Source organism: Musa acuminata, chromosome BXJ1-8 (genome assembly GCF_036884655.1).
Source record: "Musa acuminata AAA Group cultivar baxijiao chromosome BXJ1-8, Cavendish_Baxijiao_AAA, whole genome shotgun sequence".
NCBI classification, from domain to species: Eukaryota; Viridiplantae; Streptophyta; class Magnoliopsida; order Zingiberales; family Musaceae; genus Musa; species Musa acuminata.
In genome coordinates, this window is record NC_088334.1 from 8,583,493 (window position 1) to 8,606,014 (window position 22,522).

Consider the following 22,522-nt stretch of genomic DNA (forward strand, 5'->3'; position numbering starts at 1 on the left):
GAATGCCAGCACAAAAGGAAAGCCTACAGGCTATCACACGAGGAACAAAAAAAAAGATAACTGGATATCACTAGAACCTCAAGAATCTAGTGTCAATTAAATCACCTCGCGCAGCAAAAACAAAAAAAGGATAACTGGATACCTAATAAAATTAACAGCAGCAGAATACTGTTGGAATTAATTGCAAAGCATGAAGAGAAAAATAGTTAAAAGCAAAATTATAATGTACATACCTTCATAATCTTCTGTCCAGCAAAAGAAAGCGGAAAGCAACAAGGTTGGATCTATCAATCAGCACAATGATCAAAATCTATCAAGGTCTTCTATGCTGTTGAACAGATACTGTTTGTGTGGGGTAACTTGTGGTCAAGACTCTTACTGTCATCCAACTAGAGGCTCAGATAGACCATTTCTTACATTAATTCTTGATATTTGTTGCCCAAATTATTGGACAATTTTCTTATAAGAAGATGAAAAAGGTATCTTGTTTTAAAACATAGATTTAAAACAATGCATATGCTCAAAGATCAAAATATGAACAGATGCGTCCACAGGAAATACGAGAAAAAACAACATTGATAACAGAAGATGAATTATATACATTTACACCTTAATTTCTGTGTATTTGTTATATTTCTTTGATACATTTGAACATGAAGCTCGAAAGGCTTTAGTGGAAAATTAAAATAAAAGATAGAGTCACATGTATCAATGAAACAATGTCCTCTTTCGTCCTTTTCTTTAGTGAAATGTAAATGGAGAAAAATTCACCTATTCATATAATGAGATTTGACAAAATAATGAGAGTTAAGCTGCCCAGATTTAAGTTTTATTATAGTAACAACATATTATTAACTTCTTAGAGACAATCATGCTTCTGGTTCTAGAAGCCAAATTTATCAAGCACAAGATAAAACAATGATGGCATGGCTTGAGCTGGCAGGAATGCTCTGATAAGATTTGAGCTAGATAAGAAAAGTGACTGTACTAATTGATCTTTTTTTGGTTGTATGGCAACTGAAACAGACGATTTTACTTGTGTAACCTACAGTGAAAGCATCATAATACTCTTAATATGGCTGGTGGTTTACCAAAGGACAAGCACATGGTGTCTCACCTTAAACAACAGTTATTGAATTCATCTGTCTTCTTTTTTTCATCCTTGCTTTTCTTAGAATTCGCAGAGTGTCTTCCTGAACTTCCTCCATAAAGCTACTCTTCTTCCCTGAAATAAGACCAGTGGTAACTTGAAGAAATAATATTTATATTTTGCTCCACTAGTGTGGATGCGATCTATGTACATCAATATCTGCTTGTTCTTAATGCAAAAGGAAGTTATCAAGTGTTTTGTTTCTTTTGCAATTTTTGGAATAGTTGTCTTACTAAAGAAAAAGATACTAATGATAGAAAGCAGCCTAATTAATTCTATTTATCATGAATGCATCATGAAGCATGAGATAGGACCCAACTTCGTGGTTGTCTATACTGAAATTTTCTTTTTAGTTTTCATGTTTGTTTAATCACCTTTGCATTTTTTTTACTGATAAGCTAAAGATACTAATTTAACAACATGCTTTCAGTCTAATTATAACAGAAAATTGGATCTGTTTTTCTCACTCCTCCAATCATGATGGATGAGACTGTGATTGTCCTTACACGAATTTTCCTTTTGGTTAACACGTATGCTGGAGGCTGTAATCACATTTGGATATTGCTTTACTTGCTAAAAAAATTAAAGATATCAATGTAACAACAGATGCCCAATCTAATTATGGCCTAAATTTGATAAATTTTTCTTGTATAATATCAAGATTCACGAGACGAAACCAAACTTTGTGATTTCATCTTACTTAGAATTGCTTTTTGGTTAATATATATGCTGGAATCACATCAGTGTACCTCATGATGACTCTTCTTAGGAATTAGTGTGCATCATGATGACAAAAAACCTGTTTCTTTTTTTTTTTTTTTTTGTTTCATAACTTCACTTTTAAAGAGAAGATATAATAAAGCTGGGTAGAAGGTTAACTCTTGAATGTTACAAAAAATAAGATCCAACTAATAGATCTACACTCTTGTTAATCCCGTTTTAGTCCAATAAGGAAAAAGAAGTTTTCAAGATTTCCTTATTCCAAATATTATGAAGCTACTTTTTATCTATGTTACTTGAAGTTGCTTAAGTTACCTGTTCCTTTGTTCACTATAAGGCATGAGATGCCTCCATCACTTTCTTCATCTAAATCAACGATTACTCTAACAAATTCTTCCTGCATCACCATGGACAATTATTACTATCACGTGATACATAAACACAAACAACAAATCAGCAAGAATTTTACAGCCAAAGATAAGGTCTTCACCCAGTTACTCAGTATAGGCCCTATGCTTTTTCAAGTTCTAAACAGCACAATTCTGAGATGTCTTCGAACTGTTACATCACTATGTTGAACTGAGGAGCATACAATTTGTAACATTATGTAGGGTACCAAGAATATATAGAATGTCCTGATAAGATCAGTCTTCATGTTCAGAAACAAGTGCATTACTCCAAGCATAAATTGAACTTTATGTAAAAGTGCATTAGCCCAAGCATAAATTTTACTTTATTGTAAAAGCAGCAAGCTTTAAAAAAAATCACCTGCTTTGTATGAGGAATTATGTGTTTGTGTTTCACAGTATGCTTTGGTTCAGTCAGCTTTGATTTAAATGACTCTAGCTTTCCTTCTTTCTTAAAAGGTGGAGACCTTTGCTTGTTGCTCATCAGTGGTGCAGCAGAACTGATATCAACAAAATTTTGATTAATACAGAAAAATGTAATAATGAGCACATAAATTTTCAGAATCTGTAGTGTGAAATAAACATTTGCAATACTACCCTCAAAAGAATATTTGGAATACCACAAAGGTAAAAGCATTAGTAATCTGCTGATCCACATTTCCTAAACATCTGCTATAATTTAGTCAAAACAGTGGTCAAATTGCAAAAAATCCTCTTTCTATAATGTATCTGAAAACTTATTGTAACTTTTAGATGGACGATTAACACCAAAGATTGCAGTTTGACACCATTTTCTAAGCAATAATTCTTTCAGAAATTTATTCCTCCTAATAAGTGAGTTTAGATTATAACGGTAATGAATGTGATAGAACAAAAACAGATGACTGTAACATACACTTTTTTTTCTTCTATATTGCCCTCCAGAGACTCTTTTATATCCATATAATTTCCGCTCTGCAGACAAAATATAAGATAAAGAGGCAAGAAACACAAAATTCAGAGTACAGTATACAGATCCATATCAGATTTATGTTAAAATTATAATTCATGAGCAAACTTACCATAGGTGACTGGAATTTAACTGAATGTTGGTTATTAGAGGACTTAATGCCACTTTCCCTTACCTGGATGGTATCAAGAATCAAGGTAAGATATATTGTGTGGGTACTAACACTTAGATGCTAATAATGTTTTTGCATATGCTTCTTGGCAAATGAAGAAAAGTCCAAAATGACAGAAAAGAAAGCAAAGATGCTGGACTAGTATCCAGAATCATCAACATATTAGCAAAAATTTTCATATGCAAACAGAAACAACATTTCCATGAAGATAATGTCCGAGACATGACAGGCCTACCTCCTTTTCAGAAAAAAACCTACAAACTTCACACTCGAGTCGTGCTAAACGTGAAAACATCTGCTCTTGCAAAGTTGCAACTGCTGAGGCAATCTCATTTACTTTGCCAGAACTGGAGATTTTGATCAGCTGATCAGAAATGGAAGTGAGGCTTCCACCAATAAAAGCTTTGATATCATCTTCCCACTTCACCTGTCATCAGGTTTTGTGCTAGTTCATTGATCTTTGTAATTTCAAGAAAAATCACTAAATAAAAAATTAACTTACCATTTGTTGCATGGAGTTTTCAAGAAGACTTACTTTTTGCCTTATCCCTTCCACTGAAGAGAAACACCAATGAAGAGATTATACAGATCATGGTATCTATTTATGCAGTCAATTATGCACATGCAATAAAATTTTAGACCATGGGATGTGAATCAGAAATCCTGTGAGACTAACACTTATGTTAACAATTTTACCAAAAAATTAAAGTGAATATATATTTGTTCTGCTTGATTTAAACATTAGGAAAAGTCCACCACTGAGGCTTACCTTCTAATGATAATTCTTTTGCCGCTCTGTTTACTTGCATAACATCACTTTGAACAGAATCCAGGATCATTCCAACCCTATTGATTGAGCTTTCAATGTGTCGAAGTTTGTGTTCAAGTTCTTCACTGACCTGAACTGTTTGAGAGTTAGTAGTAAGATATTCCCTGCATAAATCCTGAGTTGCAATTACTTTATATGAATTTGCCTCTGAAATATGACTACTTATATAGTATTTAATAATTCTTTTGATTTAAACTTCAGTCATCAAAAACCATATTATATATCTATCGAACTTAACACTTTGCTTTGAATGTGGTAGCACATCAGTTGCCAGAATTATACCTTAGGTATCACCAGAAACTTTGACATAAACAGTACTTAAGCAGCAACAGCTATGGATAAACCTAACTTACATCTATTATCTGACATCGAGGCTGCATTCCATCGGTGCATAACATTGCTAGATGCTCTTGTGAGCTGTAGCTGAGATTCTTCTCTTGTTAATGCGATCGGTGCCAATGACGAGATCTTTCTTAATGAGTTATCTTTTTCTTGAGAACCAAATCTCTATTGCAGGAAAAAAGAGACTTAGACACAAGACATAAAACAGCATATGAAAAATTATATATTAGAAAGCTCTTCAAGTTAGGAGAGCAAAATATTCAAAATAATTATGCAGAAGCATAAGACCATTGTATAAGTTGTTGACCAAAGAGTTAGAACAGAATGATTTATTTTTAGTTAAAATGATTTCCTTTTCTTTTTTAATTCTTGATGAATTTTCAAATTCTACTGAGTTATATTTTCTTGAGAATCACATTTCTATCTCCAGATAAAAAAAATTAAATTAACAACGATCAAGGACAGCATGTGACATATTTCTTCTAAGCATGCAACAAGTTAGAGATTATTTTCTCTAGATGCAAATTTCTAGCCCAGAAGAAATTTAACCAGAAGTAGACAGTAAACAACATGAGCCAATTATTTTCTCTTCCTTAAGAGAGAATTTTTTACTCTTTGACAGAAGTTAAACCAAAAGTAGACACCAGATGAAAATATATGTGACACGTTGAGGGTCTTTTTTTCTCAAAGGAATGATGAATGAACTATTAGATGCATAAAGATCAGTATATCCAGAATTGAAGCATAGCATCTTCACAGGAAGTAGATTATCATATAATATAATGAAGAGTGTTAAAAAAAATGAATGCAACATTACGCACATCACCTGTCCTGAGAGGCAATGAGGAAGCCCACATCAGCTTATGTTGCACTTCTCACCACATGGGTAAGTGAAGCAGGAAATGCATAAGCAGATAGGAAGAAGTATTGCAAACAAAACAATTTATATGATCTTTTTGTCAGGCGAAGTATTCGCTGAGCTGTTGTGTTATGATAGCTTTTTTAAAAAAACTTATAGAACGATTTCTGCTAAATTTTCAAAAATGTGACATGGTTATTGAACCCGATGCAGAACCATGATGGACCCCATTCTGCAACAAAGTCATACACTACGTTAAAACAAATTACACCTTTTAAATTGGCCATCAGCACCATGCTATCATAATTAATTATCTGTATCCAACTAACGTGGAGCCACTATAAAATAAAATCTAACAGATCCGCATAGCTATCCTGCATAAATGAGTGTATAATTATCTATGCATGATTTCCTGCACCAGAGGTTGAACTTTTCGATAGGTTGTATCTGTTGCAAATTTATCAGACATCAGATGCATTAGAAAACTGCGACTATATCAATTGATTCAGCTAAGAATGATCAACTCATAAGCGGACGAGATGATTTAAGCTAGTTTTACAGATATGCACCTCAATTTCCATATTATCAGATTCAGTTTATATATCAATTGACAATGCTATCCCTTAGACATTGATCATGGATTTACTTGCAATCTTCCTCTGTTTTTAAGGTGTCAAATCTACTTATGATGTATCTACATGGAAATTTGACCATCAATTACATTTAAGATAACAGAGAAGCCGTTTGGCACTCGGGAGAAACACGAATGAGCCTACACCATTACATAGGGTAAGACGGTCTAAAGAAACTTGAGCACAGGAACGATCAAGCCAGATTGTCTATGACAACCGCTGATTCTTCAGATCCTGACCTAAATAAAAGGATTCTAGATTTAATCTACTCAAAAACAGAACTATAAAACGACATCCAGCAATCTAGGTAATAATCCTGCACATTGACGATCAGAAATGGAGCTCAATACCTGATCGTTGACCAGAGGCTCCTCAAACGAGCTCTGGGAGAGCTGCGACAGAGAGATGCCCTGGGAGAACGACTGCTGCGATTGGGAACGGATCTGAGACGCCTGGCTCCTCCCCAGTCCATCGCCTCCAGAGCTCATTCCGCCCGATCTCCTAAGAAAGATCGACCAAATAACTCATATAGAGGGGAAAAATCAAGATCAAGCGAGGTAAAATGGACAAAGAAAGAAAATGGTCTGAAAACCTCGGAGGAAGAACAGAGATGGAGCCCAGATCGCAGGCTTTGTTGATCCTTAGCTTCATCTGTTCCTCCTCGCGCGATCTGGATCGCCGTGAGCCCTAATCCTAGATCCGACCCACCGAAATCTACAAAGAGATCGATTTCAAGGACGAAGAACCCTAGAGCTTCGGGAGGTCGGCGAAGGCTTCGTTGTCTGTTAGAGAAAAGCGAGCACGAATGATCCGGTGGGGAGGCGGGTTGGTGAACTCTTATTTATAGCCGCGGAATTTGAATTTTTTTAGTTCGATTCCTAATTTGCCCTTCAAAGAGATTCTCGTTACAGTTATAGCCAATATTCCGTTGGTCGTAATCATATCAACCCCTTTTTATTTCCTTCAGAAAATTATTCTTTTAATACAATTTAATGTCTAGTTAATCATGATTAGCACATTTTTTGTAGCAGCTCCATCCAGATTAATATCATTTTTTAGAAAATATCAATTTTGATACTGTGATTATATATCAAATTTTAGCACCTGCATTGGCTTTGTTATAATAATGTGGCTGGAAATAAAACATGCTCACATTATTGTGAGCATGATTTCATGTTCCTTAGTGTTCAAATATTTTTGAGAAATGCTTAACTAATTCTCTTAGAGTTTTATCTATACAAAACTCAATGAAGCGAGTTGAACTTTAATTTCAATAAACATAAGAGCATTATTATTTTCTCCTGCCACTTTTGATCATGTTCTGATAGTTGTTTTGATGTGCATATAGATACTTAAAACATTTATAAATGAATAATAAGTATGTAATAATTTGTAAGTAGTATCTAGGAATTCTCTAATTCAGAAATAAAATTTATTATTTATACAATAATATATTAATCAATCTGGATATCTTAATAGAGATAATAATGAAACAATCTACATCAATAGTTCAAATGATAAAATGAGTCTATTATCATTAATTACTGAGTTCTTGAATAAATTTATTATTAATTTTAGATTAAAATATTTTTTAATCATGAATTCTTGATCCAATTATGGGCTAATTACATATTATCTATATTTAGATCCTATTAGTATCACGGTTCCTGTACTTAAAAAATTTATATTGATAACTCTATAATTTTATAAATAAAATAAATAATTTTATTTGTTCCAACCTCTTCAACTTACGAAAAACACATGTGATTTGTTTCTAACGACTTTACCGATAAAAAGATAATTTTAACTTTTTGCCTATCACTTTTGCGTCGACCTATCACACGGTGTCACATATTATATTTTCTGTCAATGTAATTGATAATGTTAGTGATAGGGATAATATTGGCACCATCCAGCTCCCTCCACTATGTAGACTAACAAACAATAAAGACATAGGAATCAGTGATCATTAATAACAGCACGCCTTAACTTCCCTAGGTATCTCTTGGCGAACATCTCGAGTCATGCCTTTGTATTAATGACTAATAGCAAGCTGCTCTTATTAAGACCTCCGCTGTTCAGAGTAAGGGGGGCCTTGGCTAACACATGACCAGATCATTCGACACCCAAGTATAAAAGGTACACCCCAGGCTAAGCTATAAAGCCAGGCAAGCAATAGCCTCTTTATTCTCTTCTTTCATTTACACAACGTTTACTGTTGTCTTCCTCCCCCTTTGCCTCTCACTGACTTAAGCATCGAAGGGGTCGAGATGGGAAGCCCTGGTGCAAACCTGTTGTGTAAGATTACCGACGACTAGGAGACGACCCTACTGCCAGGAGATGACTCCATAGTAAGGGAGACCCCTATTTCTCTACCCGGCCTCTCCGCTCCAAGGCTAGATTGCCCCCGGTGAATCGTCTCCCAAGCAGACCTTCTATGGCGGTTCACCATGTCAGCACTCCACATCAACAGGGAGGAGTCATCAAAAGGCATATGCACTTTTGGTAGATAACCAACTAGGCCGACTCACCAATCGACAGTGTATTCGTAACATTATCATTTTGGCGCTAGAAAGAGGGTTGAATGTCATAGAAATATCCTTCAACCACTCCTTCCAACAAACCCTCGAGCAGAGAAGGCACTACCCCATTTCAATAGAACGATGCCTCCACTTCGTCCTAGACATCGGGGCCCTACTAATGCTTACGTAACGATCCAGGGCTTTCCCCCGAGGCTAGAGACAAGCCCCTTGCTCGTCTTGTCAGAAGTATTCTTAAGTCTCACTTAGCATGTTTAGACTCTTATCGATATGATGCAAATCATCACCCCACTTCTCCCTTAATTGACTTAGTTAATAGCCCCAACGTAATAGCTCACCCTCGAACCACCGACTGCACATCTTCTTCCCGAAGTCAAATCAAGGAGTCCACACCTCACCTTCTAAGGATCTTTTCAACCAAGAGGGATGAGCGGCCCTGCGTTGCAACTTCCAACGGCAAAGTGCAACGTTCCACTAAGTCGCATCAAAGCCCTGTTAGAGTATGAGGCCCAATCTGATAACTCCTGGGATCCCTCGATGAAAGCTAAACTCCAAGCTATGAACTTGAGGCTAGATGAGGTCCAGCGAGGCCTTGCGGTAACCCTACAAGCCCTCTCCTAGTGTCATCGAAGCATCAACAATGTTTCGTAATAGTTCCTCGGCCCCTTCCTATAGCACCTCACCTCGTCCTCACCAGTGCTCGTTGGGCCTCCACGAGCATTTGCTCAGCTTCCTTTGCCCATATGCAAGCCAACTCCAACGTTAAGAACAACACAAGGACCCAGGCCTTAGTAGCCCTATGCCCTTGCCTTGTCCTCGACAACACCCTCTATTGGGAAATCTGGGGCAGTATCACATGCGCAGCAGAAGAACAGAAAATAAAATCCTAAATTTTTCCGCTAAAAAAAAAAGGTTTCATCATCGTGCGAAGATTGGTGCATCAAAATCCATAAAATCGAAAACTACACGTATAAGAAAGATGTGTTACCTTGGGAGATCGTATATCCATAAAAAAACTATAGATCTATAGGAGAGGATAAAGGAGATCAACTTTTCTCCTCTTTAGTAGTGATCCACATGGTAGGGGCTGTGAAGATGCTCCTTAAATCGCTACATAAACCTCCTTTCCACGCGTACCACCGGATCAAAAAGTAGCCAACCCTTCTTGTTGTCCACACGCCCCAAACAGGAGCTGCTAGCTAAGGATGAGAGGGGGAGAAGAGAATAGAATATGTCAGCTAAAAGGAGTCTAGCCTATGACTCTTTGGTTCCCTTCTATTTATAGAGGGTTCCTATAAATTTATCCTAATAGATCCTGCCCTATTAAGTACTGGATTTCCATTCAACTAACTAAGCCACTTAGATTATTAGATCTCTACGTAATAATCTCTTACCAGCTCTTATTGAATCTTATCCATATGATCTAAGAATTCATGGGTTTATTGGATATCCAATAAGATAGGGGCTTCGATGAACATCTCATATCCAAACCTAACACCTACCATATGTGTGTGACCCTCTAGGCTCAATATTGAGCTGGCTATAAGTCATACCTATCAGAACTAATTCTGGCTCAGTGAATTATTATCTTTATAATGACTCACTTGACTAATCGACTATGAACATACTAGCTACTACGTCGTAGTCCTACGACGATTCAGGGGAATTCAATCCATTGGACATACTTATCCTCAGTTACCGTATATCTATAGTCTCTCATCTATCTAATATCTCAAAGATCATATATCAGACATAGTGTTGTCAGGATCATACATAATCTACTCAATTCTTGCTCTAATCGGATTCTCTCGGAGAAATATTTTCTCTCTCAATCTAAATGACCCTAGTAAGAGATTTGCTTGAGCAATAACACATAGGATATTCCTCTCATGACATTTAGAGCGAATGATCCTTTATCAATACTCAATAGCCCTCATAAGGTTGATTATTATTCTCGACGATCGGTTGTGCTAGATCTAAAACTTCTAATATATAAGTCTGGTATCAAAGAGTAGAGTACTCATATAAGACATCCTTGGTGTCTTAAGTCTAAGAACCAGATAAACCACTAGGACAACGGAATTATTGTCTGACAATGAGAAATCATCAACCATCTAGTATTTCGTGAGCATATTGATCAATGAACTCATTCTCCAATGAGCACATGCATTGTATCCCTAGTGTTCCCACACGAGCAACTATGAGATCAACCGCCTTCATCATATGGATGGGTATATAGCACACAAGCATATTCAGTTATCTCATTATCTCTCTCAAGTAACCTGTGACCAAGATTATTTAGGGTTTGTGTTTAAAGGCGAATCGATCTCATTATCGTGATTTTATCACGATCCGATTCTCATTGAACAAATCTATGGATATCATAATATATGTAATACGCAATATAAAGTGAAAAAAAAGTCAAATATATAATAAGCAAAAAGAATATGTATCATATAACATGTGTCATCACTCACGTGATTGGCTTGCAAGACACTTATGATTAGCACCCTCTAGGCCTCCACAAGCCTTTGCTCAACTTCTTTTGCCCACAAGCGAGCTAGCTCCAACATTAGGGATAGCCTAGGGACCCAGACCTCAACAGCCCTACACTGTCGCCTTGTCCTCGGCAACACGCTCCGGGCCTTCGCAAGCCTCTGCTCAACTTCCTTTGCCTACAGACGAGCTAGCTCTAGCACCAGGGACAACCCAGGGACCCAGGCCTCAATGGCCCTATGCCCCCACCTCATTCTCGATAGTGCCCTCCGAGCCTCCGTAAGCCTCTACTCGGCCTCCTTTGCCCACAGATGAGCCAGGTTTAGCACTAGGGACAACCTAGGGACCTAGGCCCCAATGGCCCTATGCCCCCACCCCATTCTCAGCAATGCCCTCTAGGCCTCCGCAAGCCTCTACTCGATTTCCTTAGCCCATAAGCGAGCTAGCTCCAACACTAGGGATAGCCTAATTACCCAAGTCTCAACGACATTACTCCTTTGTCTCGTCCTCGGTAGTACCTTTGTAAGCCTTTGGTCAGCTTCCTTTGTTCACAAGTGAGCAAGCTCCAATGTCAAGGATTAACCAAGGACCTAAGCCTTAATGGCCCTACGCCCCTGCCTCATCCTCAGTAGCACCCTATGGGCCTCTGTGAGCCTTTGTTCGGCCTCAACAGCACTACGCCTCCACCTCGTCCTTGATAACTTCCTTTGAGCCTTCGTGAGCCTCTACTCGACCTCCTTTGCTCATAAATGAGCCAGCACCAGCACCAAGAGTAGCCTAGTGGCCCAAACCTTAGCAACCCTACACCCCAGTGTCCATCATTAGTAAAATGTCATGATAGAAGTCGTTAAGGTGGATCTATTTCCTAGCCCACAATGGTTGAATTCAGACCCACCATGGAACCTGCACCTCCAATCACTGCACGTTAGTGGAATCTAAAGAGGAGCATGGCCCCTAAGCGCATCAAGCCTTGAGGCAGCAAAAAGACTCCTTCATAAATGAGCACTACATGCAATACAAGTCCTAAAGGCAAGATGACGCATCACGTCCTGAGCGAAGCGCCTTAGCAGAAGACCAAGGCCTGCACCTCAGTCAAGCAAACATGCTCCCAAGCTGTGCACCTTGGCAAGAAGACCCGAGGCCTGTACCTCGGTCGAGCAAACTTGCTTCCGAGCCGTACACCTCGGCAAAAAGACCCAACGCCTACACCTCGACAAGAAGACCCGAGATCATGCACCTTGGCTAAGCAGACTCGCTCCCGAGTTGTGCACCTTAGCCAGAAGACCTACTATGACGGTCGAGCCAAACCCCATAGCGGGTCCATCCTCTCGCTAAAAAACGATATAGCCAAACCCCATGACAAGTCCAACCTCCCGCTTAAACGCGGTCGAGCCAAGCCCCATAGCAAATCCATCCTCCCGGTCAAAAGCAGTCGAGCCAAACTCCTTAGGTCAACATTCATCACTCATATAAATGCCTCCAGAGCATTGTCCGCCTCAACGAACCTCACACCAACCACCACAACCTCACCAAATAACCATAGCTCTAAAACACGCCTTTTAGAGGGGATGAATGATAGGGATAATATTAGCACCCTCCAACTCCCTCCACTATATGGACTAACAAACAATAAAGGTATGAGAACCGATGATCATTAATGACAGCACACCTCAACTTTCCTATGCACCTCTTGGATGACATCTCAAGTTATGCCTTTGTATTAATGACTGATAGCAAGCCACTCTCATTAAGGCCTTCGCTATTCAGAATAAGGGGAGCCTTGGCTAACACATGACTAGACTGCTCGGCACCCAAGTATAAAAGTCATGCCCTAGGCCATGCTACAAGGCCTGGTAGGTAATAGCATCTCTACTCTCTACTCTCTCATTTACACAGCTCATACTGTTGTTTTCCTCCCCCTCCACCTCTTACTGACTTAAGCATCAAAGGGGTCAAGCCGAGAAGCCCCCGACGCAGACCTATTGTGTAGGACTACCAACAGTCAAGAGAGGATCTTGCCGCTAGGAGATGACCCCACAATAAGGGAGATCCCCGGCCTCTCCGCTCTAAGGCCAAATCACCCCTGGTGAAACGTCTCCCCAGCAGACCTCCTACGTCGATTCGCCACGTCAACACCCCACATCAACAAGGAGGAGTGATCAGAAGGCACCTACACTTTCGGTAGAGAAACCAACCGGGCCGACTCACCGGTCTATGATATTCGTAACACTATCAATTCGGACAAATGAAGTTATTTGTTTCACTTCATAACTATAAAGATCCGAATATAAATTTTTTTAGTATAGAGATTATATTGTTGATACGATTCAAATATCCTTGGATAACATATAATTAGCTTATAATTATCTTAAATGTTAAACAATCGATTAAAGGATTAAATTTGTGTGACTCGTAGGATAAGATAAATCAAAATGCGGCAACAAATATTAGTTATTACAAGAACGAACAACAATCTGAGCTAATAGGCCAATACTCATCAAATGTACTTATAATTATTATTATAAAGTGTGACACCTCAAGTAGTCTTACATCACAAGTATGAGAATGATACATGGTGACCCATAAAACCATATGCATTTATTATCATTAATTAGAGACTAAAGATTTTGGAGTATATTTTGTTAGGTTAATCAAATTTTATTAGGTTTTAGATGAATCTATCATTAATTTAGAGTTAACCATTTTGAATCATGTAGTTTTTAGTTTGAGTTATTCTAAACCTCTCTGTAGTCCGTAGGGGTTTGCGAAGAGCGGAGACGGGAAGATTGACCATGGCGGAGATCGTTTGTTGCAGTATCACGCGCCTAGAGTCAACCTCGCCGTATCACCATCAACGTTGCACGACTTCATCTCATTCCGTCGTTTTCGTCCCCGTTGAAATAAGCATCTCGAACTCATCTCCACGCCCACGAATCCCACCAGATTCCGAAGAATATGCACCCAAAAGTCCCTTTTTTGTCTTCGAAGTTGCGTCTTTCCGCGTTTGCTTCATCCCGGAGAGACAAAGGCCCTTCCTTTAGCCTCCTCCTCCCGCTGCTTATACTGATTTGGTCCGTCTTGGTGGCCGGCTACTCGACGTGAAATTGCTCTATGGAGGCGAGTCAGGGAGGGGTTTTTGGCTGCACTGGTAGTTCCCCGTCGATGGAGAGCGTACGGGTCGGTAATGAGATAGAGGAGGCGTCGGTGGAGACGCCGGTGGAGTCGGAGGAGGATAAGGTCTATGTCGCGGTGGCTGCGGAGCTGGAGGCCGGACTGACCACTCTTTTGTGGGCTATTAAGAACAAGCACGGTGCCAAAGCCGTCGTTATCGTTCACGTTCATTCGCCAACGCAGATGATACCTATGAGTATGCCTTTTTCTAGTTTTCATTCTTTGTTTTTTGTTTAAGACGAAGAGAAAAATGTCTTATTTTGATAAGAAATGCAATGAGTAATTGTTGCTTGTCTTTTGGGTTAAATTTTTTTGTCACATTTTGATCTGATTTAGGGTTTATCAAGTTCGCAGAGTAAAGTACATCCTTATTACCATGATACTTTATAGGATAAAAAAGGAACTCTTTTCTTTCAGTGGTCGTGATAATATGACATAAGAAAGGGATTGAAAAATTAGTCGAAAAGCATTGATTTTTGTGGTTTCTTTGGGTTTAAATAGTTGGCAAGTACCTAAAGATAAATACTTGTTCAATTTGACTTAGTTTTGGATGCAAATTCTGTCGATAGATGGTGTTAGTAAGCTGAGATTGGTTTCAAGCACACATTCCTCTGGTGGTTTTGGGTGCATGTGTATGGCTTAATAGCTGCTTCAATTCAGTCCAATTCCCTTCTGTCCTTCCAATTTTGTCTCAACAGAAGAACTTAAGATCACAGTTATAAATGCTGTAAAAGTTTTGATATTTCTCAGAATCAGGAATATTACCATCCGAAAATCTATATAACCATCTGTTTAAGGATTGCACCATATGGTTACTGTAGTTTTACATTACATTATTTCTCAAATGTTGACAATGTTTTCAAGTATATCTCTTGGTTCCAGTGGGGGGCAGTTTTCTTGCAAGCTCACTAAGTGCAGTGCAAGTCAGTGCTTATAGGCAGATGGAGAGGGATAAGATGAACAAAAGATTGGATGAATACCTTGCTGTGTGCTTGCGACTGAAGGTATCATTGGGTGCTTCATCTTTTCATTTCATCAATTTGCTTTGCCTTTAACCACCAGTAAAATTTATACTTTGTGACCAATCAATGAAGTCATATTTTAGTTTTCTGTAGATTGATATTTATACCAAAAGTGAAGCATCTTAAACAAGTTTTGAACCCAGTAACATTCAGATTATTTTTAAAATCAACCTTTTGATTTCAGGTAAGAGCTGAGAAGCTAGTAATCGAGAATGATGATGTGACAAGAGGGCTTGTGGAGCTTATTGCACAGTTTGGCATCACTAAGCTTGTCATGGGAGCAGCAGCAGATAAGCGATATTCAAAGTATGAACCAGAAACCTTTTGATTTTGTCAAAATTTAACAGAGGAAGAGAGAACAACTTGCTCAGAGAGAGAGAGAGAGAGAGAGAATGGAATGTTAATCGCAAAGAACTATCATTTTCAAGAAAAAATTCATTGGGTTTATAAGAATTGGAGTTTGTGGTGGCAATCTCATACGATCTACTATATTGGCAGTACTTCCAATTCAAATGCTTACAAAATCAGTGTTGAACTATTGGTTACTATGTCGAGGTTGCACTTCAATTTTTTGAAATCTGTTCTACATGGGTCCATTAAAAGAATTTTACCAAAGAGTCTTATGGAGGAGAGCAATTTTAGCAAAGTGTAAACCATGGATGAGCCAGTTGAGAGTCCAAGTTTTATGGAGAACTCTTGTAGATTTGATTATATGTATTGATCCTTTTGAAGATATCATTCTTTGGGAGATGCAGTATGAAGCTAATAGTTCTGGATTGATTAAAAATTCATTCATTTTCTTATTCTTCAAGAAGTGCAGTTTGAATCTAACAGCTCTTATTAAAGAAAAAATTGATTAACAGATATTCATATCTAAAAGGAAGAAACATTTAAGATTTATTGTGTTATTTATCAAAATACTTCATGAGACCAAAGTAACAATTACAGAAGAAAGAACAACAGAAGTTTCTCTGTGGAATATCATTTGCAAGGGATTAACTGAACTCCAATTTGGATCCGGTGTATTATTTGACAGGAAGATGAAAGAGCTCAAGTCCAAGACTGCAACCGGTGTGAATCAACAAGCTGATCCATCATGCATGATATGGTTTGTTTGCAAAGGGAAGCTGATATACACCAGGTATGCCTATGCTCAAACAATATGTTATTAATTTTCTTTTTGGAGTCATCCATCTTCTATGAACTTACTGTAAATTAAGCTACTGAGATGCTTAACTCCTAGCCTTAAATTTGGATATCATGTAAAATTTAGATAATTTAATTGGTGTTTCCTGGACTCTCTTGGCCACCAAATTTCTGTCTTCGTATTATCAAGTTGGATGCAGGTCATACAATTAGGATGCATCTTGTTTCAAATTTTAAATTCATACACAAAGATTATGACTTGGAACAATCCAACAATGAGTCAGACTTTCTTTATGAACTTCAAATGAAAAGTATAATTACAGCAGGATTTGTAATTCGGTTGATGAGTTGCTTTTACTAACTGATTGAGCCAGGTATCATTCATTTGGTTACCTTTTTGCTGACTAGAAGTAGGTCCCTGTGTAGATGCATGCCTTGTTGCACCAACCTCCGGGAGCTCTAGCTGGTCATGCACATGCTCAATGGACAAAGAAGAAAAAAAGGGAGGTTAAAGACCAATCTTGGTGATGATGCATATGTTATAATACTGAGAAATATTCATAAAGCTTAATAATGGTTTTAGGCTTTTAGCTATGTAAGAAATATCAAAACTACTACTCAAAATTTATACAACACCGACACTTAGTTCATTTAGTAGACATAAAAAGGAAACATAATACCACCTTTTGGTAGCTTTTTGATGAGCATGGTTTACTTGTAACTAATAAGATTTTTTATTAAGAACTCAATATGTCACGACCCGAGTGTGATGGGCTAATTGGCTTATAACTCCATTTTGGTTCAAACCACTGACCAAAATCTAAGACTAATTGGGACTAATTGAGAGTGGTATACTCATCATACCCTTATAAATCAATCTTAGTATTTGCCCACTTCCGATGTGAGACTAATTGGGGGTGTTACACAATAAATCATCATGACTTCTATTTTCATGATCATCCTTGGAATATCTTTTACCTCTATACAGTATTATTAATTTAATGCCCCTATATTTTGTGTCAAAAGCATCAAGTATCAACCAAGTGAATCGTCAATAAACCTTCAATTTGATATCATGATCAAGTTAGAAGTAAGTTATGCTTAAGACGATTTGCTAAACATATAAAGGACAGAACATATTAGTGGGATAATACTAGCTGTCATCATCCTTTTTCCCCTTGAATTTGAAATTTGAATGCTTGGATACACTTCTGAATTTGTGTCATGTACCATATTCATATCAGGTATTGTAATTTCTGAACTCAAATTGAATTTGATACTGCTGTTCACTTCAAGAAAAAGTTGCTCTACCCGAGGACCAAAAATATGACAACTTCAATTCATCAATAATAAGTATTTTAAATATATATGTATGTGGAAAAGCATGACATTTGTTTATAGATTTAGAAAGATATGTTTCATTATAAATAATATATAACTAGAACATATCATCCAAGAAAGTATGAGTAAAGTATGCCAACACATAATTTAGTATTGATCTTTAGGCCAAAAATAATTGAATACTTTGAGGGAGTATTTATCACAAATTTGGAAGCATCCAAGTTGCTTATGTTTTGTTGTTTAGCATTGAAACATGATTAACTGATGACCAACTAGGTCACTTGTTCTTTCATATTTGTGACTTCATGTAATAATTTTGTAATTATCTGTTCTTTTGGTTATTACTTGAAGAGAAGCCAGTCTACATGCTTCTTGGGCAGAAAATTCACCATCCAAGACACCTAATCAGGAAAGAAGATTAAGCAAACCGGGAAGTTCAACCAATCCCTGCGAAGAGATTTCTAGCCATTCTCAGAGATCAGATAATTTGTCAGTATCAAATACCGACAAAGAGGTTAGCAATTCTTGGTCAGTTTCATTGCCCAGTGACGGAGAATCTGAAGCTGGATCAGTGAGTTTATCTCCAGTGCATGATTCTGAGGATCTGCAGTTTTCATATCTGCATCATGAGCTGGTATGTCATATGTAATCCCATCTTGCTTATATTTGGAAAGGAGATCAACACAGCTGGAACTTAGATTATACATCTTGCTTAAAATTAAAACTGCAATACCAATAAGACACTAGTCTTTTGGCGTCATGGTGGAATCCTCCAATTGTCCATTCTCCTTGGCCAAGCTTTCAGCAATAACCTGTAAATGGTGGATGACAACTTGACAAATAGAAATCAGCAGATGAAACTTTCTAATTGGACGAATTCTGGAACGATAATCACAAAGATGAAATACTTATGTAGTTGTGATAAGTCATCTCTCTTTTTATTTTGTGAATGTCGCCAAAATTTTCAGACTAACTTCTTCGAGGTAAAATTTTAGTGGATCAGGTTCTGGTTTGCCAAGAGCTTGAACATCAAACTCAGTTGTTGTCATCTAACAAATTACACTCACAGTCAACAACAACAACAACAACAAGCTGTAATGTCTCAACTATTTGAAGTCGGCTAGACGGGCTAATGGCTACATAGAGCTTGAGCATCATCTTACACCCATGGTGTTTTTTATTATTTGGATACAGTTAAATGTTCATTTCTGACTTGAAGATGAACTTTTGTTCTTTTGCAGGAAGATTCCGACTCACATTCTGATTTATTTAATAAACTTCAAGCTGTCCTCAAGGAGGTGGAGAATTTGAAGCGTGAAGCTTTTGAAGAGTCCTGCAAATATAGAAAAGCTGAAACACAATTAATGTTGTCTCGACAAAAGGTAATTCTTTCTATTGTACATGTTATTTGTGAAATATTAGTTGGTATGAATGATGATAGATCACGGCCATCGAGAAGCTTTCAACAAATTTGTTCATTTTTTTCTGAAAAACAAATGAATTTACTAACATGATCTCACGTATATATATAGACTATTAATGCCAGAATCATCTTTCAGGCTAAAGCATCAGAGAACCTGTATGCCAAAGAGGTGAGATACAGAAAAGAAATTGAGGAAGCACTTGATAGAGAAAAACTAGAAGTGGAAAAACTCAGAAACCAACATGCTGAAGTCTTAAAACAGCTCCAGAATGCAATTGATGAGAATCTGGAATTGGGACACAAGCTCACTGAATCGATTTGTACCACCAGAGATTTTGAAGAGAAAATCTCAGCTAACTGCCACCTCCTCCACTCGCTCCAGGAAAAATGTGATACATTGCAGCACGAACGAGATGGTGCAGTTAAAGAAGCTGAAGAGCTACGCCATAAGGCAGCGTGGACAAATGCTGGCATTTCTTGGCCTTTAAGCTTGGAATTTTCCTACTTGGAGCTGGAACAAGCAACTCAAAATTTCAACAATTCTTTAATGATCGGCAAAGGTGGATTTGGAAAAGTCTATAAAGGTTTTCTCCGCAACACCACTGTGGCTATAAAAATGTTGCATCCAACAAGTTTGCAAGGCCAAGATGAGTTCAACCAGGAGGTAATTTCAAGAACCCTGGGGGTTCCTTGATGTTGAATTATATTGATTCTGTTGTATGCCATCGTTTCCTTCTACTTTCTTATGTTGCTTTTGTAGGTTGCTGTTCTCAGCAAGGTGAGGCATCCAAACCTTGTGACACTGATCGGAGCATGCTCTGATGTCTTAGCTCTCATATACGAGTTCCTTCCCAATGGAAGCCTAGAAGACTGTCTTGCCTGTATAAACAGCACTCCACCCCTCACATGGCAGGTTCGCACCCGTATTATTGGTGAAATATGCTCTGCACTAATCTTCCTTCACTCGAACAAGCCACATGCTGTGGTGCATGGTGATCTTAAGCCTGATAACATCCTTCTTGACTCTAACCTGGTGTCCAAGCTTGGTGACTTCGGCATCTGCAGGTTCCTAATTGAGTCCAACACCTCCGCGACCCCCTACCACAAGACACATCCAAAAGGCACAATTGCGTACATTGACCCAGAATTCCTTGCTACTGGGGAACTTACACCACAGTCTGACGTTTACGCTTTCGGGATCATAATCCTACGGCTGTTGACAGGAAAACCTGCCCCGGGCATTGCTAGGGAAGTGCAAAAAGCCTTGGACGATGGATATTTGCATGCTATGGTTGATCAGTCTGCAGGGAACTGGCCATTTGTGCAGGCCAAGCAATTGGCACATTTGGGGCTAAGATGCTCTGATACCAGTAGGAGGAACCGTCCAGATCTTGTGGCAGAGATTTGGAGGGTGGTGGAGCCCATGATGAAGGCTGCTTCAGTGTCTGTTTCATCGGTCTCCTATAATTCATTCTCCGAGGAAAATTACCAAATTCCTTCTTATTTCATCTGCCCAATTTTTCAGGTCAGTTGAGTAGTATTAAGCTTCAATAACTCAATATTTAAAATGTTTTACTTGGTGAAATAAAGAAGTCTAAGATTTTTTGCTTCTTAATATTATACACAGTATGTTTTACCGGATGAAGTGTTTGAAATTTTGGGTTTATGCCGTATATTGGCACATCAATTTATTGTTTGTTCTGTGGTTGATTGTGTCATCAGGCTTCAAAAGTCTGATACATCTTCGAAAGTCTTTTTCCAAGTCAATTTGTCTTGAGCAAGTCTGCAAACACTTGTTCAAGTGAAACTCAGCTTCCGAAGACTAGATTTCGAAATAATAGTTTGAGGTTATGATTATTGATTATTCACCGCTGGAACTAAGCTTACTTTCTTGTCGACATCCTTCGTTTCAGGAGGTGATGAGTGATCCACTCATAGCGGCAGATGGCTTTACATATGAAGCTGAGGCTATAAAGGGCTGGATCGATAGCGGGCATGAAACTTCACCCATGACAAACTTACAACTTCCTAACTGTGAGCTTATACCAAATCGAACCCTTCGTTCCGCCATCCAGGAATGGCTTCAGCTGCAGCAGCAGTCATGACTTAATTCTTTCTCCAATTCCTGCAAATTCTATTTGCCCATTTGGTTTGTGTACATAGCTTTCTAATACATATAATTTGATCCCTAGTTTTGATACCTGTACATACGAGCTTAAAATATCTATAATAAGCTCCTTTTTTACTGAGATATTTTTTATTTTGAGGAAGTGAAAGGTGGGTGTGCTGAAGTGTTGAATTATTTTCTTGCACCTTAAACCATTTGTTCATCGTGTGCTTAACAAACAGTAGGCTTCCCCTCCGTCCAAATTAAGGTTTCAGGAATCATCCCAATTAAAATTAGGATTGACGAATTCCTGACAGAATCTGACGATAGTATGAGACAGATTCGATAGAATCTTTTGCATCTGATAATTGTAAGAGATGGATTCCATGGGATCTTTCACCTCTGACAATAGTGTAAGACCTTCCCCGTCTTCTCTTGACATGGAAGGATTAACAACAGGCTTTAGGAAAATTTTCATTTAACAAAGCACCAGTTTTCACAAAACTCATAAAGCAAGTTTCCTGTCAATTTCCGAAAACATCATTTGATATATTTTTTAATCTAAAAGATTGATCAGATAATGATATCCGAGATCTATTTATGAAAAGATTTAAGAGATCGAAACCACATCAGATATATTTTTAAAGATGATGACTAATTTAGGTAGTAAAGATTTTGACAATTCATTAGAAAGTCATAAGCTCAAATCTCGTCTTTGTCAATTACTCTCTATAAAAGAAATTTCTAAAAACTCAGTGATTCAATAAAAGCATTGCAAAATATGTAAATTTTGGTTCACAAATTCCAATTTAGCAAACCTATCAAAAATTGATATCAACTCACTAAACGAAAAAATTGTTGGCTACCAACAATGTTAAAAAGAGATCAAAAATCCATTTGTCGGAAAAAAAAAATATATATATAATAATAGCAGAGCCACTTCCAACATGTTTCACAAAATTAAATTGAAGATGGACCCATGTAATAAGAAAAGCTCTCCAACTATAACTACAACTACCACTGATAGGCATTCCAAAGATCAATATACCCCCAGCACAGATTTGAAGCTACACGATTTCAATCTCTAACAGTAGAAGATAACAGTTAAAACAATCTGTGTTAGATCATAAGAGAGATTACTCCTCGGTGATGGTAATAAACAATCTGTGTTAGATCATGATAGAGATCATAATACCTGGCAAAACAAGAAGCTCTG

General features: G+C 37.9%; 2 protein-coding genes across 2 annotated transcripts; one reads left to right on the forward strand and one right to left on the reverse strand.

Annotated features, from left to right (window-relative positions):
• Positions 1-996: 996 nt before the first annotated feature.
• LOC135588961 (protein PAIR1-like) lies at positions 997-6,845 on the reverse strand. Its single transcript, XM_065081290.1, has 11 exons — positions 6,653-6,845; positions 6,411-6,561; positions 4,581-4,734; positions 4,168-4,302; positions 3,901-3,953; positions 3,634-3,825; positions 3,339-3,401; positions 3,173-3,231; positions 2,639-2,777; positions 2,186-2,267; positions 997-1,225 (listed from the first exon to the last, which is right to left on the reverse strand). Exons 1-11 carry the CDS (start codon positions 6,709-6,711, stop codon positions 1,119-1,121), a joined length of 1,194 nt encoding a protein of 397 aa, XP_064937362.1. The 5' UTR covers positions 6,712-6,845; the 3' UTR covers positions 997-1,118.
• Positions 6,846-13,738: 6,893 nt separating this feature from the next.
• LOC135587407 (U-box domain-containing protein 33-like) lies at positions 13,739-21,878 on the forward strand. Its single transcript, XM_065078783.1, has 9 exons — positions 13,739-14,463; positions 15,150-15,271; positions 15,474-15,595; positions 16,326-16,430; positions 18,128-18,410; positions 19,018-19,158; positions 19,336-19,863; positions 19,960-20,724; positions 21,113-21,878. Exons 1-9 carry the CDS (start codon positions 14,208-14,210, stop codon positions 21,302-21,304), a joined length of 2,514 nt encoding a protein of 837 aa, XP_064934855.1. The 5' UTR covers positions 13,739-14,207; the 3' UTR covers positions 21,305-21,878.
• Positions 21,879-22,522: the final 644 nt, after the last annotated feature.